The sequence below is a fragment of the Staurois parvus genome, unplaced genomic scaffold (genome assembly GCF_062004578.1).
Source record: "Staurois parvus isolate SC_StPar_1 unplaced genomic scaffold, SC_StPar_1.0 ptg000621l, whole genome shotgun sequence".
NCBI classification, from domain to species: Eukaryota; Metazoa; Chordata; class Amphibia; order Anura; family Ranidae; genus Staurois; species Staurois parvus.
The window spans coordinates 1230680-1246626 of record NW_028318417.1 but is presented as its reverse complement, the minus strand read 5'-3'; the positions used below and the strand labels follow the sequence as shown (position 1 = coordinate 1246626).

Here is a 15947-nt window from a genome sequence, read left to right as displayed (position 1 = left end):
ATAGTACCTAATTGTTTATATCAGTGGGAAGATTTGTACCCCATCATTGGTGTCAGTGGAAGGAAAAATGCCCCATAGTTTGTGCTAGTGGAAGAAAAGGTGGCTCCTTGTTGGTATCAGTGGGAGGAATAGTACTGTGAGGGCTGGATAGAGGCAAGCAAATGGCCGCATTCGGCCCAAGGGGCCGCAGTTTTGAGACCACCGCTCTAAAGCATTGCACCAGCGATCAGCAGATCGCTGGTACCATGTAGGTCTGCCTCTGACCTGTTACTGTATCTGGAGCTCATACATCCCATACGAGCAAGCAGATACTTACGGATAGGGAGACTCAATGAACTACCGTGGCACTTTGGAGCACCATGGTAGTTAATTGAAAACTACAAGCCGACAGCTGCAAAGGCTTCCAGGACTTGTAGTTTTCTCATTCACTGAATACTGTGAAGGAATGACACGGCTGGGTGGGTGGAGCTAGCTGTAACAGCGGGGATCAGGGGAGGTTTGGGGGGTCAGTCAGATCATAACTTGTTACACGTTACACCCTGAATATGGGTGTAACGTTACGAAAGGTGGACTTATTCTTTAATGATAGGGATGAGGTTTGGGTTCTTCGTTATTGTGGGTTCATGATGAAACATGTGGGCAAATATATGTGCACTACATGGTTTTGACGCATGGCCAATGGGCTTACAAGGGCTCAGAGCACAGAGGCCCCAAGGGCACAGGGCAGCCATACTGTCAGTGTATTGGAAGCTGCTGTATGGAAAGGATGGAGAGAGATGACAAACTACAAAGGGAGAAATTTGGATCAGTTAGGAATCTGTGCTTTACATCCAAGGACTAGTTCTCTAGGCAATCACCCCTATGCAGCCTTCTTCTTTTTGGTCTAATTTTTCGGGGCTCTTTTGTCTTTAGAGATGGGTCGGTGGGGCTACACAGTGCAGATGGATGAATATACTGCTTGAACTTGAGCAGTGTATGGCCAGCTTTATAGAGACCTTTTTCTTTGCCTCGCAGGACAAAGAACAAGGATCACTTATCCCCCACATCCCCCTCTGGAAGGATATGAAGACCTTTCTTTTTTTCCCCGTTTCAAAATGCAGATACCAAGCATTTCCCACTATGGGTATACACATTTTACTGGCCTTACAGTATGTACGTTACTTCATTGTATGTGATATCTCATTTTAGTGTAATACACATTTTATACCTTTTTAGACATTTAAATACCATTTATTGTGGGGTTTGCTTTTGCATTTTATTATTACGATTGTTATAACTTTCTAAAAGACAAGACCATTAGTCTTGAAATCATTTATGTGTGTTTTAAACTATATGTCTATATGACCTTTATATATATATTTTGTACCCCTGATGAAGGGTGTAGTGAGTTGGTCCCCGAAAAGTGTTGGCTGTTCTGTGTGATCATACAGTGAGTCAATAAAGATAGGTAGACTCTTCCACCAATTGTTTGGCTCCCCATTGTGTTTATATTTTGTTTTTTTCAAAGGCGTGTTCATATTTTGAGTCACATTCTAGGTACCCATCATAGGGAGCCTTGGTTCATGTAAGTGACCTCACTAGAGCGCCAGAGACACTGTAATGCTTTCATCATAATATTGAACTAATAGGCATTTTGGGTGTGTCATTTGAGGTTTACATACCCTCTTCCCATGTGACAGTGCGATTGGACCAGTACCATCATATTGGGGGACAGGGATGGACTTCAAAGCTCTGTGTAAGCTCCAGCTAGTTTGTTTAGAGTTTACATATGGTCCTCCTAGCCTGGTTCTGGCATCTGGGAGTGAAATGGTGAGTATGTGCTACAGAGAAGGGAGAGCTAAATGACACTCTTACTTTGCCTTCCATAGATATAAGAAAGGGTCACCTTACCAAAGGGATGGCTGTCTGCTGATAAAGAGGAAAAATGTTTGGCTCATACCTACTGTCTATGGAGAAAACAAGGCTCTCCGTCCCATATGTCTCATCATGGTGACAGTAATAATTTGGGCCTTGATCAAATGTAATGTGAGCACACAAAAGGAAAAGGTGGCACAATGCTTGGGTACTAACACACCACAGACTTGGTAAAAAATGTATCTTCTGTAGATACTGTTATATTCAATGGATTTGTTGAGCTAATGTTCTTTTGGGGGGAGTAGGACACCCACTGAAACTCCATATATACCTCCCCCAGATGTCACTAATCTCTGTACTGGGTAGGTAGCTCTTCCCATTGTTAGCCATGGCAACATCACATATCACACTGGATCTAACCATTTGGATACTCATGTGCAGGGGCGGACTGACCATTTGGAAACTCGGGCACTGCCCAAGGGCCCGGGGTCAGTAGGGGGCCTCATGAGATGCCCCTGGTACTTTTTTCATAGGCTTTTTTGAGTTTGGGCAAGGACACAGGAGCTCCATGATACCCTATTGCCCGGGGGCCCCATGATCCCCTATTGCCCTGGGGCCCCATGAGTTGTCAGTCCGCCCCTGCTCATGTACCAAAGAAGTGATAAGCACTCTATTCACTACATACAGTTGTGCTCAAAAGTTTGCACACCCTGGCAGAAATTGTGAAGTTTTGGGATTGATATTGAAAATATGACTGATCATGCCAAAAAATGCTCTTTTATTGAAAGATGATGATCATATGAAGCCATTTATTATCAAATAGTTGTTTGGTTCCTTTTTAAATCACAATGATAACAGAAATCACCCAAATGGCCCGGATCAGAAGTTTCCATCCCCTGGAATGTTTGGCCTTGGTACAGACACACAAGAGCATTTTTTTGCATGATCAGTCATATTTTCAATATCAATGCCAAAATTTCACAATTTCTGCCAGGGTATGTAAACTTTTGAGCACAACTGTATATCTCCACGCACCAAAACTGCAGGCTACCATTATTATTTGGCACATGTACAGTCTGATCAGCCCAACATGCTTGAGTAGTATCCAGGGGCGGACTGACCATTTGGACCATTATTATTTGGCACATGTACAGAGGCCCAGGGTCAGTAGGGGGCCCCATGAGATGCCCCTGGTACCTTTTTCATAGGCTTTTTTGAGTTTGGGCAAAGAAACAGGGGCCCCATGATCCCCTATTGCCCGGGGGCCCCATGAGTTGTCAGTCCGCCCCTGGTAGTATCACACCACAGATCTGGTAAAAATGCACATTTACTAAAACTGGAGAACTCAAAATCTGGTGCAGCTGTGAATGAGAGCCAATCAGCTTCTAACTTTAGCTTGTTCAATTAAGCGTTGACAATAAAACCTGGAAGCTGATTGGTTTCTATGTAGAGCTGCACATGATTTTGCCTTCTTAAGTTTTAGTAAACCTCCCCCATAATAATATAATGGATTTGATGAGGAAAGGCTCTCTTTGGGGAGGGGGAGCTCCCACTGAAACTATTTATACCTCGCCACAGATGTCAGTAACTTCTGTACTAGGGGAGCTGGCTCTTCCCATTCTCAGGTGTGAAATGTTCACAATCAGCCTACGTGTAGCACCTTTACACCTCACACTGGATCCAGCCCATTGGACTCATTCACCAAAGACATGATTATCAACCCATTCACTACCTGACATCACTGAATCCATACATATCCATGTACCAAAAATACAGAATATCATTATTAGTTGACATGCGTACATGTAGTGTATGTAAGTGCGAGGGTTAGGTCCTGCATAATTGGCTCTGAAGAAGAGGGATTCCAGGTGGCGTCATCTTGGTGGTAGATCACTTTGGGTCCTACTATTCACTGCGTCACAAGATGGTGGCTTGACATGCTGTATATCTTCACCATTTGTGAGTATATTTTATCTTTTTCCAGTAATAAAGTACCCCAGGGATAATACACTAGGCTGGTGCTCCCGCTTTTGTTTCGTCTTTTGCAGTTGCTATTGGACTACCCCAGTCATTAGAGGACAGCAAGGCCTGGCATTCCCCTGGATATGGTTCTACAAGGAAGCATGTGCGAACTGACCCTAGTCCACCACACTTATGCGCAGGAGGTTTTACTTCATTTTAGCTATTTGAAATGTACAGTCTAATCAGCCCAGCATGCTTGGACAGGAACACATCAAAAACCTAGAAAAAAAAATCTAATTTTCTGTAGCTCCTGTTATATTCTGTGGATTTGATGAGCAAATAGTCAGACTTCTTGTGGCAATATCACACCTTGCACTGGATCTAAACTATCTGCTCATGCACCAAAGACATGACAAGCAACCAACTCACTTATGGATCCATCCAACACACATGCATTGTTGACTTGATATGTCTGTGGCATGCTTCCATGCATCTAGCTACCAAAGCTACAGGCTACCATATTTAGTTGGCTGATGGAAGGTCTGATGAGCCCAGATCAGGAGACATGAGGCAGGAAGGAGAGCTTTCTCATGGCTGATTATCAGGCTGGGAGAAAGACCAGCCAGACTTTGTAATGCCACATACAGTTGCAAGAAAAAGTATGTGAGCCCCTTGGGATTACGTGGAGTTTTGCATGAATTGGGCATAAAATGTGCTCTGAATGTCATCTAAGTCACAACAATAGAAGAACACAGTCTGCTGAACATAATACTACACAAACATTAGATGTTGCCATGGTTTAATTGCATATAACATGTAAACATTCACAGTGCAGGGAGGAAAAAGTATGTGAACCTTTGGACTTAATAACTGGTTGACCCTCCTTTGGCAGCAATAACCTCAACCAAACGTTTCCTGTAGTTGCAGATCAGACCTGCACAACGATCTGGAGAAATTTTGGACCACTCCTCTTCACAAAACTCTTTCAGTGTAGCAATATTCTTGGGATGTCTGGTGTGAATTGCTCTCTTAAGGTCATGCCACAGCATTTCAATCGGGTTGAGGTCAGGACTCTGACTGGGCCACTCCAGAAGGCGTATTCTGTGCTGTTGCAGCCATTGTTTTGTTGAATTACTTGTATGCTTTGGGTCATTGTCCTGTTGCATCACCCATCCTCTGCGGAGCTTCAGTTGGCGGACAGATGGTCGTACGTTTTCCTGCAAAATGTCTTGATAAATTCTGGAATTCATTTTCCCATCAATGACAACAATCCATCCAGGCCCTGAGGCAGCAAAGCAGCCCCAAACCATGATGCTCCCTCCGCCATGTTTTACAGTGGGGATGAGGTTTTGATGTTGGTGTTCTGTGCCTTTTTTTCTCCACACATAGTGTTGTGTGTTCTTCCCAAACAACTCAATCTTGATTTCATCTGTCCACAGTATATTTTGCCAGTAGTGCTGTGGAACATCCAGGTGCTCTTTTGCAAACTTCAAACGTGCTGCAATATTCTTTTTGGACAGCAATGGCTTCCTCCGTGGTGTCCTCCCATGTACTCCATTCTTGTTTAATGTTTTCCTTATTGTAGACGTGTCAACAAAAATGTTAGCATGTGCCAGAGATTTCTGTAGGTCTTTAGCTGACACTCTGGGATTCTTCTTTACCTCATGCAGCATTCTGCGCTGTGCTCTTGCAGTCATTTTTACAGGATGACCTCGCCTAGGGAGAGTAGCAACAGTGCTAAACTTTCTCCATTTGTAGACAGTCTGTCTTACCGTGGACACATGAACATCAAGGCTTTTGCAGATACTTTTGTAACCCTTTCCAGCTTCATGCAAGTCAACAATTCTTGATCGTAGGTCTTCTGAGAGCTCTTTTCTGCGAGGCATGGTTCACATCAGACAGTGCTTCTTGAAACCAGTAAACCCAAAACAGGTGTGTGTTTTTTAAGGGCAGGACAGATGTCAGCAACACATCCAATATCATCACACTGATTGGAGTCAAGGTTGGCTCACTCCTGCCTCCAATTAGCTCTGGGAGAAGTCATAAAGCTAGGGCCTCACATACTTTTTCCTCCCTGCACTGTGAATGTTTACATGTTGTGTGCAATTAAACCATGGCAGCATCTAATGTTTGTGTAGTATTATGTTCAGCAGACTGTGTTCTTCTATTGATGTGACTTAGATGACGTTCAGAGCACATTTTATGCCCAATATATGCAAAACTCCACGTAATCCCAAGGGGTTCACATACTTTTTCTTGCAACTGTAGCTGAGAACGGCGGGGGTACGGGCATGGATACCCTTCAGGACAGGGGGATCTGATACATAAGAAAGTGCAGTGAGGGATCCTTCTCTATCCAGACATAATAATTTTACCAGGACAACATCTGTTTAAAGAATGCATTATGAGTTACTTTTTTGAACACTGTTGAAGTCCCAGACATACATCAGTTGGCACATAGACATAGATATATTTTCTCATACTGGGACACCATACATTGTCCAATAGATGAAGTATACTTTTCTCCAATGGTTTCAGATTCTTCTCTCCTATAGCTTTGTCTTACGTACACTATATGATCAAAAATATGAGGGCACCATTCCCAATTGTTGAGTTCAGGTGTATCTAGTAAAGGGTACCGGCAATACTACAGCATACAAAGACATTGTAGACAATCAAATGCCTCCAACCTTGTGGCAACAGTTTGGAGAAGGCCCTTTATTGTTCCAGCATGACTGTGCCTCTGTGCACACAGCCAACTCTAAAATTGGTGAGTTTTGTGGAGGACCTTCAGTGGTCTGCACAGTGAATGTTGTTATAGCCACAAAGGGGTACTAATGCACAATTTGTGTAATAAGATGTCCAACAAGCTCACGTAGATGAGGTGGTCAGGAGTCCATCAACATTTGTCCATGTAGTGTATCTTGTACATATCTTCCTACATATTATATTTTAACATAACAAAAGGTTAACCAGGAGAAAGTCCTTTTTTTAGTCCTCTGTGTATTCATGACAAAGATGTGGGGTAGGTAGGGAAATGGGTAGAGCTGAGCTCGTTTCATTGATCATTTCCCCCTGAAAAATAAAAGTATGAGACATGAGACATAGGATAATTATAGAATATGTCATATACTTACTAAAAATGTTACATTTAAAAACAAAATTAAAAAACAATTCAAAGTAACAGCAGTACAGTGATGCCATAGTACGGCGGTTATCAAATCTACATTTTCAGAAGAAAAGACATTCATATTATTTAAGTGTGGTAAAATCTCCAAATTTCCTGTTAAAGTATAAAAGATGAGGCTGAGTCTGAGTTGAGTAAATAGTTAGCAAACCTTTTTTTTTTTACATTAAAATGCGCTTAAAACCATTAAACATATATTTTCCAAACACCCAAAGAATAAAAACATGGTATTTGCAAGAGTTGTATGCTGCATGATTTTAGGGCAACTGTTTATCAGATTTTTTTATTTTCAGTAAAAATATTTTCAAATAAATATCCAAATTTTCTATAAATTATAAAAGATAAGGCTAAACAATTAAAGAGATACAAAAAAAAACATTTGTTTTACATTAAAACACACTTAAAACCACTAAACATTATATACTTTCTAAAAGCAGAGGTCCCAAAAAACAAAAACATGGGATTTGCAATTTTTTTTAAGTAGCACGATATTAGATGTAGCCCCTTGTCCTAAACAGAGGTTACTAGCCTAAACTTAGTTATTGGTTGAGTGGTAGTCAGTCCAGACTAATTCTGTAGTTTTTGACCAGTTTTTTCCCTAAGCTTCAGTTGGGTTGTGATTTCTGCCTTTTGCCAATAGCTGTCACTGGTGCCACTGGTCATAGTATGAGCTTTCATAAACAAGACTGCGTGATGAATATTTATATTTCCTTCATCCAGTCCAGTAGGAGGTTTAGGCCACTGGTGCATACGGGGGGAGGATATAAATATTTGGGACAGGCCATGTGTTGGCTCTCTTTCCCTGGGCTGAGGCCTGGGAAGGTGCTGCTGGATGGAGCTCTGCTGTTAGGCTCAATAGTCTGTTTTGGGCCTAGCATGTGCGGACCTGTTCTTGAAGCTGTCTTGCAAAATGAAAAAAAAAAACAAAAAAAACAAAAAAAAAAAAACAAGAAGCACACCAGCCTTGCGCATTACCTCAGTAACCAAAATTTATTGTTTGTAAAAAACATACTCACAAACAGCGAATAAAATCAGGCATGTAAGTCCTCTCAGGGACTTGAAGATAACATGAGTCCCATCAGGGGAATGGGTGTTCAGTACAGCTGACGCGTTTTGAAGGGAGTCCCTTCTTCCTCAGAGTCTCTCAAATCAAAGGTATTCAGAGGCTGAGTCCAGGCTGCAGGAGCCCCAACAAACACGGAAAAACAAACGAGAATTCTCCTGCGCTCCGGAACCCAGGCAGGTGGCACAAGATGGAACCAGGCCTGGGGAGAACGACCACCAATGCATGAAAGGCTGTGCAGCTCCAAATCAAGGCTGGGGAAGCCCAATCAGCACTGCAAAATGAAAAAAAAAAAAACAAGAAGCGCACCAGCCTTGCGCATTACCTCAGTAACCAAAATTTATTGTTTGTAAAAAACATACTCACAAACAGCGAATAAAATCAGGCATGTAAGTCCTCTCAGGGACTTGAAGATAACATGAGTCCCATCAGGGGAATGGGTGTTCAGTACAGCTGACGCGTTTCGAAGGGAGTCCCTTCTTCCTCAGAGTCTCTCAAATCAAAGGTATTCAGAGGCTGAGTCCAGGCTGCAGGAGCCCCAACAAACACGGAAAAACAAACGAGAATTCTCCTGCGCTCCGGAACCCAGGCAGGTGGCACAAGATGGAACCAGGCCTGGGGAGAACGACCACCAATGCATGAAAGGCTGTGCAGCTCCAAATCAAGGCTGGGGAAGCCCAATCAGCACTGCAAAATGAAAAAAAAAAAACAAGAAGCGCACCAGCCTTGCGCATTACCTCAGTAACCAAAATTTATTGTTTGTAAAAAACATACTCACAAACAGCGAATAAAATCAGGCATGTAAGTCCTCTCAGGGACTTGAAGATAACATGAGTCCCATCAGGGGAATGGGTGTTCAGTACAGCTGACGCGTTTCGAAGGGAGTCCCTTCTTCCTCTGAGGAAGAAGGGACTCCCTTCGAAACGCGTCAGCTGTACTGAACACCCATTCCCCTGATGGGACTCATGTTATCTTCAAGTCCCTGAGAGGACTTGCATGCCTGATTTTATTCGCTGTTTGTGAGTATGTTTTTTACAAACAATAAATTTTGGTTACTGAGGTAATGCGCAAGGCTGGTGCGCTTCTTGTTTTTTTTTTTTTTTTCATTTTGCAGTGCTGATTGGGCTTCCCCAGCCTTGATTTGGAGCTGCACAGCCTTTCATGCATTGGTGGTCGTTCTCCCCAGGCCTGGTTCCATCTTGTGCCACCTGCCTGGGTTCCGGAGCGCAGGAGAATTCTCGTTTGTTTTTCCTTGAAGCTGTCTTGCCTTGTTTGTGGAGGAAGCTATGCAAGGAGAAGATCTAGGGGAGGCCCCTTGATGAAGAGAGCCAAGAAGAAGGCTGGCCTTTCAGAAGGACTTGCTGACTCACTTGGAGGATGCACTGAAATTTGGGAATGGGCTTACAGAGTTGCCGGGTCAGCGACAAGATTCTGACACTGTAAAGCTGGACATGGAACTGGAGAGTCTGTAAGTGATCTGCCTGGCATCTGGGACCCCTAACCTTATCCCTCCTTCATCACCTTAGCCGTTCTGGCATAAAACTCTAAAAAGACAAACGTGACTGGTGCCCAATATTCTTCCTTAGTCCCCCATTCGCCTCTCTTCTTTTATTTTTCTCGTGGACACCATGGGGACAAACGTGGATCTGAACCATCCGATGGGTCTTCAATTTGACTTTTCAGTTTAACCCCTCAGACCCCTAAGAACTGCCACCATTTTAATCCCAGATTTAAGATTACATTCTGGGTTTTGACATAAAAATAACAACTATGCCCTCAATACAAGGGTTTGAATCCTTACTTTTTCTTTTGTCTGTGCTGTCAGAATGTTGTTCCATTGAAGTCTACTGGGAAACCAACACTTCTGGAAGAGACAACCTTGTTGATCCCCCGCAACATTCATTGGTTTCTCCCGCTGATTTCCACATCATTACAGTACACAGTAGTGGTGGGGAGTTCACTGGTAGGAGCCAACGAATGCTGTGGGACATCAATGAGATCACTTGAAGAGTCCATTTTCCAGTAGACCTCAGCAAAGGATTTCTCTTGTGTTCTGGCAGACAACAGGAAAGGCGATTTGGATTTTTCTCTTAAGGATCAGATCCCTTTAAAAAAGGTGTACTCACTGTACGATGATTGATAATTGCAAAGTGGTTGGCTTCCATGATGGCATTTTGGGCTTTAGCTATGGTCTCTTCATCCCAGTCTGCACTATCAATGTTCACAACGGCATCCATTATGCTGAAACAGACAAACACCAGGAGGTGGAAGTGAGACTGTGGGTAATGAAGCATTTAAAGGCACAGTAACCTGAAAGAGTTTGTTCAACTGTTTGTTGTACCCTCAGACTGTACTCTATGACATTAAATCTCATACGGTGATGCAGTGCATTGCAGTGCTGTTCATTGTGAACCTCAAAACGCTATCACTGTAGTGAGCAAGGTACTCATACTGCCATTTACCACAACCCACATGCCACAAAGGGTCAATTGTGTTTTTTAGTATGCTTACTTCTGGAGGAAAAGAAATTTAATCTCCAAACACGGAAAGCTTTCTTCTCAGTAAGAGCTGTGAAAATGTGGAATAGACTCCTTCAAGAGTTGGTTCTGGCCAGCTCAGTGGATTGCTGTAGGAAGGAAAGTCCTGGATTCTTTCTTAGATACACAGAATATAACTGGATATAACATTTATAAGTAAAGTGGATCCAAGGAATATCCGATTGCCTCTCGGGGGATCAGGAAGGAATTTATTTCCCTGCAGGAGCGAATTGGATCGTGCTTTGCTGGGTTTTTCTTTGCCTTCCTCTGGATCAACTGTGGGTGTAGGATCATAACTTTTTTTTTTTAATTTAATGGTTGAACTGGATGGACTTTTGTCTTTCTTCAGCCAGACTAACTATGTAAGGTGTGCTGTGAACCCAATCAAAAATGAATGGGCTGTTAACACAATGTCTTAAAGCTTGATATCGCATTGAATTGCAAAACAACAAGGTCTGTGTATAAAAAAATAAATAAATTACTGTGCAAATGTGTCACTCATTCACCCAGCCGTCATAAATCTCCATATTTTTCCTAACACGTTTGTTTCCCAGGATCATCAGCTCCATCTACTGGCTGCAATGCAGTATTTCCCTGAAATACCTCAATCAGAAAAGTACTGCGTTATTGATACTAAATGCTTCTGATGATACTAGGAAATAAACACAACAAATGAATCAATAAATTACGGTGAAGATAATCAACAAATTACGGTGAAGATAAGTGATGGCTGTGCAAATATTTGACAAATTCACGCAACAAACCTTTTTTTTTTTTTTCTTTTGTATAAATAATCCTCATAGTCTGAACATCAAGACTGAAATTTCAAAGGCAGAATCTCCAGCTCTGAATGTGATTCTGTGCTCTTGTTTTTCATGAAATCTCATTCTTGATTTATTGTCTTTTTGAGGAATTTTTGCAATTGGATTCAGAAATACAACCTGAAGACAAACACATTCTGAACTGATTAATGTACAGAACAACAAACACAGCAGAGAAAACCCAACTTTTCTGCTTCATTATCCGTGATCTAAAATAATTAAAAAATGTAATTCAGTAACAGAGAGAGACCCTCCCAAACAGGTGTATCCAGATCTGCATATATTAGGATCCATTTTTTTAAAGTTTTTCTGACATAGTGTACTTTGGTGTCAACAGTTTAATCACTAATACTTTATCATTTATATTTGTTTAGGATTAATATATTTTCAGGACACAGGTAATAGTAGTGCTAGGGTTATGGATTTCATTCTTTATTATAGTCAAAATTTAAGAAAAAAAGATAATTTAAATAAAAAATATTGCGTATTTTATACTATGTACTCTCATTTTCTGCCAGCAAGTGGAGAATTTGTGTGTTTTTTTCAGTTTCTGCTTGTCTACAGAGCTCAGTAGCTCAAGATCGAATTTGCACACAACTGTCAGATATTGTGCAATGCGTTCTCTTTACAAAACCCATAGTACTTCAGGAATCTAGGAATAAGTGTGACTCGGCCTTTTGGCTTTCCTTTAAGTGGGCCTGAATGCCTGGAAGGCACGGCTTCTGTATCATGTAACTGCCGTGATTGTCTGTGATTGTCTGTGGCTGTGATTGTCTCTCATTAACAGTCAGCACTCTGTCCTCAGAGCAGACCCGAGAACTGAGTGATTAGCAGTCTTTGATCTCTGAGTTCTCAGTGTAGAGGCAGCATTGAATTGACCTAGGTGGATATTTCCTTTTTAAATGCAGTACTTCCAAATGCTGCTAAGTCCTGTATTCTGTCCAATTGGAAGACCAGACAAACCCCATCAATTAATCAGTGAATTGATGCAGTAGACGACATGAAAACTACGGAGGACCTTGCCGTGTCTCTGCGAAAACAAGAATGCTTTTGAAAAACATGGTTTTATTGGACTAAAAAAAAACATGGTTTATTGGATACAAAAATTTGTTGACTGCCGACCCCCTTCAGGTAGAGAGTTGAGGAATACTCCCCCACCCAATCCTGCCACCCCCTTACCCCCATCTCTCTCTTTCGTATTTATTTATTTATTTTAATCCCTTCTCTTTTTTTTTGCTCTGTTCATTTCTCCCCCTAATTTTCTTGTTCTTTTATCTGTAGCTTTGTTCTTAAAACCCTAAAAAACATAAACGGGGCTTGTCTTTAACCCTTGTAGGCGACCCTTGAGTGGTATTATCAGCAGAGCTCCTGTCTGTTCCTCTGTCTATGTATGTATGTATATATTTATTGAAATATATTTTGAAATATATTGAAAATGGCCAAAATTGTAGCATTTCAAATATATGTCAATATATTTGGGAAGAATATTTTTAAAATATATTTCAAATATATTTTTCTTCCATGGGGGAATGCAGTTCAATTCTGTTAATTACTGATGCAGCCACTGATCTGGAGGTGACGCTACACTACACTTATGCATAATTAATGGACTCAATGTGTATAATTCTCCACGAGGGTCGGATTAATCGCACTGAAGTCTATAAACACACAACCATTGCCGCCTAATACAGAACCCCTGTGCTGGGATTACTTCTGTTACACAACAGTTCTTCTTTACCGGATCCCAACCTTGCTAGGGACATGGTGACCATGTGTATAGAAGTTTACAAGAGATTATAAGAGATAACTGTATTTTCACTGACCATGAGAAAAACAAAATGTGTGCCGTAGTACTATGGAGAAAAAAAAAACCCTTTTTGCCTTGGGGCACCTATAGGTACAGGCGTGCTTTGCCTAAAGTTATTAACTCACGTTTCTGATTCGTCCAACTCCAGGACTTCAACCACATGCTGGATATCGAGGAGACTCCAACAGGCAGCAATAGGAATGACAGGATAATAAAACAGGAACACCACACACATTTCATTCAGTGTGCTTGGTCCTCCCTGAAAAAATACAAAGACAATATCATTTAAATAAACAAAATGCAAACTATAAATATAATATATATACAATACACAATATATATATATATATATACAGTGGGGCAAAAAAGTATTTAGTCAGCCACCAATTGTGCAAGTTCTCCCACTTAAAAAGATGAGAGAGGCCTGTAATTGGCATCATAGGTAGACCTCAACTATGAGAGACAAAATGAGAGAAAAAATCCAGACAATCACATTGGCTGATTTGGAAAGAATTTATTTGCAAATTATGGTGGAAAATAAGTATTTGGTCAATATCAAAAGTTCATCTCAATACTTTGTTATATATCCTTTGTTGGCAATGTCAGAGGTCAAACGTTTTCTGTAAGTCTTCACAAGGTTGGCACACACTGTTGCTGGTATGTTGGCCCATTCCTCCATGCAGATCTCCTCTAGAGCAGTGATGTTTTGGGCCTGTCGCTGGGCAACACGGACTTTCAACTCCCTCCAAAGGTTTTCTATGGGGTTGAGATCTGGAGACTGGCTAGGCCACTCCAGGACCTTGAAATGCTTCTTACAAAGCCACTCCTTCGTTGCCCGAGCGGTATGTTTGGGATCATTGTCATGTTGGAAGACCCAGCCACGTTTCATCTTCAGTGCCCTTGCTGATGGAAGGAGGTTTGCACTCAAAATCTCACAATACATGGCCCAATTCATTCTGTCCTGTACATGGATCAGTCGTCCTGGTCCCTTTGCGGAGAAACAGCCCCAAAGCATGATGTTGCCACCCCCATGCTTCACAGTAAGTTTGGTGTTCTTTGGATGCAACTCAGCATTCTCTCTCCTCCAAACACGACGAGTTTTGTTTCTACCAAACAGTTCTATTTTGGTTTCATCTGACCATATGACATTCTCCCAATCCTCTTCTGGATCATCCAAATGCTCTCTAGCAAACTTCAGACGGGCCCGGACATGTACTGGCTTAAGCAGGGGGACACGTCTGGCTCTGCAGGATCTGAGTCCCTGGCGGCGTAGTGTGTTACTGATGGTAGCCTTTGTTACGTTGGTCCCAGTTCTCTGCAGGTCATTCACTAGGTCACCCCGCGTGGTCCTGGGATTTTTGCTCACTGTTCTTGTGATCATTTTGACTCCACGGGGTGAGATCTTGTGTGGAGCCCCAGATCGAGGGAGATTATCAGTGGTCTTGTATGTCTTCCATTTTCTAATTATTGCTCCCACAGTTGATTTGTTCACACCAAGCTGCTTACCTATGGCAGATTCAATCTTCCCAGCCTGGTGCAGGTGTACAATTTTGTTTCTGGTGTCCTTTGACAGCTCTTTGGTCTTCACCATAGTGGAGTTTGGAGTGTGACTGTTTGAGGTTGTGGACAGGTGTCTTTTATACTGATAACAAGTTCAAACAGGTGCCATTGATACAGGTAATGAGTGCAGGACAGAGGAGCCTCTTAAAGAAGAAGGTACAGGTCTGTGAGTCTTGTTTGTAGGTGACCAAATACTTATTTTCCACCATAATTTGCAAATAAATTCTTTCCAAATCAGCCAATGTGATTGTCTGGATTGTTTTGCTCATTTTGTCTGTCATAGTTGAGGTCTACCTATGATGCCAATTACAGGCCTCTCTCATCTTTTTAAGTGGGAGAACTTGCACAATTGGTGGCTGACTAAATACTTTTTTGCCCCACTGTATATACCCTCAATAGAGAACAGTATTGCTTAACGTTCAGACAGCAATGCTTTAAAACTGAACTTCAGCCTTCTCCTTCAGTCTTGCACAGTTGTACCCATATGGAAGAGAAATATATTTTCAATATATTTAGAAACAAAAATTATAAATGCGACATATATTTACATTATATTGGCCAACACGAATATAGTTTAACATGTATTCCAAAAATGTAAATTAAAATATATTATCCGAAGGCATATTTTTTAAAATATATTTTGCAGATATTTTGAACATTTAAAAAAATGCATTTAAACATAGATTTTTACATAAACTTGTAGATGCATTCCCAATTACACTTTGACATTTATTTCAGCATGTGTTCTGAATATATTTTTAATAATATAATCACAAATATATTGAAATATATTGAATATGGCCAAAATTGTAGTATTTGAAATATATGTCAATATATTTGGGAAGAATATATTAAGAATGTATTTTTAAAATATATTTAAAATATATTTTTCTTCCATGTGGGTACAGGCTTCACTCCCTTACTGAAACTGATTACTCTGATTTCGCTGCACTCTGTGAGCAGCTCACAGTGTGTATTAGAAGCTGCAGCAAGTCAGATAGACTCTGGCTCATTTCCTGGCTAGAGGGCATAGATCTTTCCTCCCCAGGTTGACTGTTCTTGGCCGAGCATTGCATGTGGGTGTTTCCTTTCTGAAAATTCCCACATGGAAGAAAAATATATTTGAAATATATTTAAAAATATTGTTCCCAAATAT

The 15947-nt window shown here is 41.3% G+C and overlaps 1 protein-coding gene across 1 annotated transcript in view; it reads right to left on the bottom strand.

Annotated features, from left to right (window-relative positions):
- Positions 1–6201: 6201 nt before the first annotated feature.
- The window catches only part of LOC149449392 (DBH-like monooxygenase protein 2), a 49187-nt gene continuing 39441 nt past the window's right edge, over positions 6202–15947 (bottom strand). Inside the window, exons 10-12 of the mRNA XM_089693308.1 lie at positions 13357–13490; positions 10193–10307; positions 6202–6891 (exon numbers count right to left, since the gene is read on the bottom strand). Coding sequence (XP_089549434.1) covers positions 6808–6891; positions 10193–10307; positions 13357–13490 — 333 coding nt within the window. The 3' untranslated portion in view covers positions 6202–6807. The remainder of the gene's footprint in view (positions 6892–10192; positions 10308–13356; positions 13491–15947) is intronic.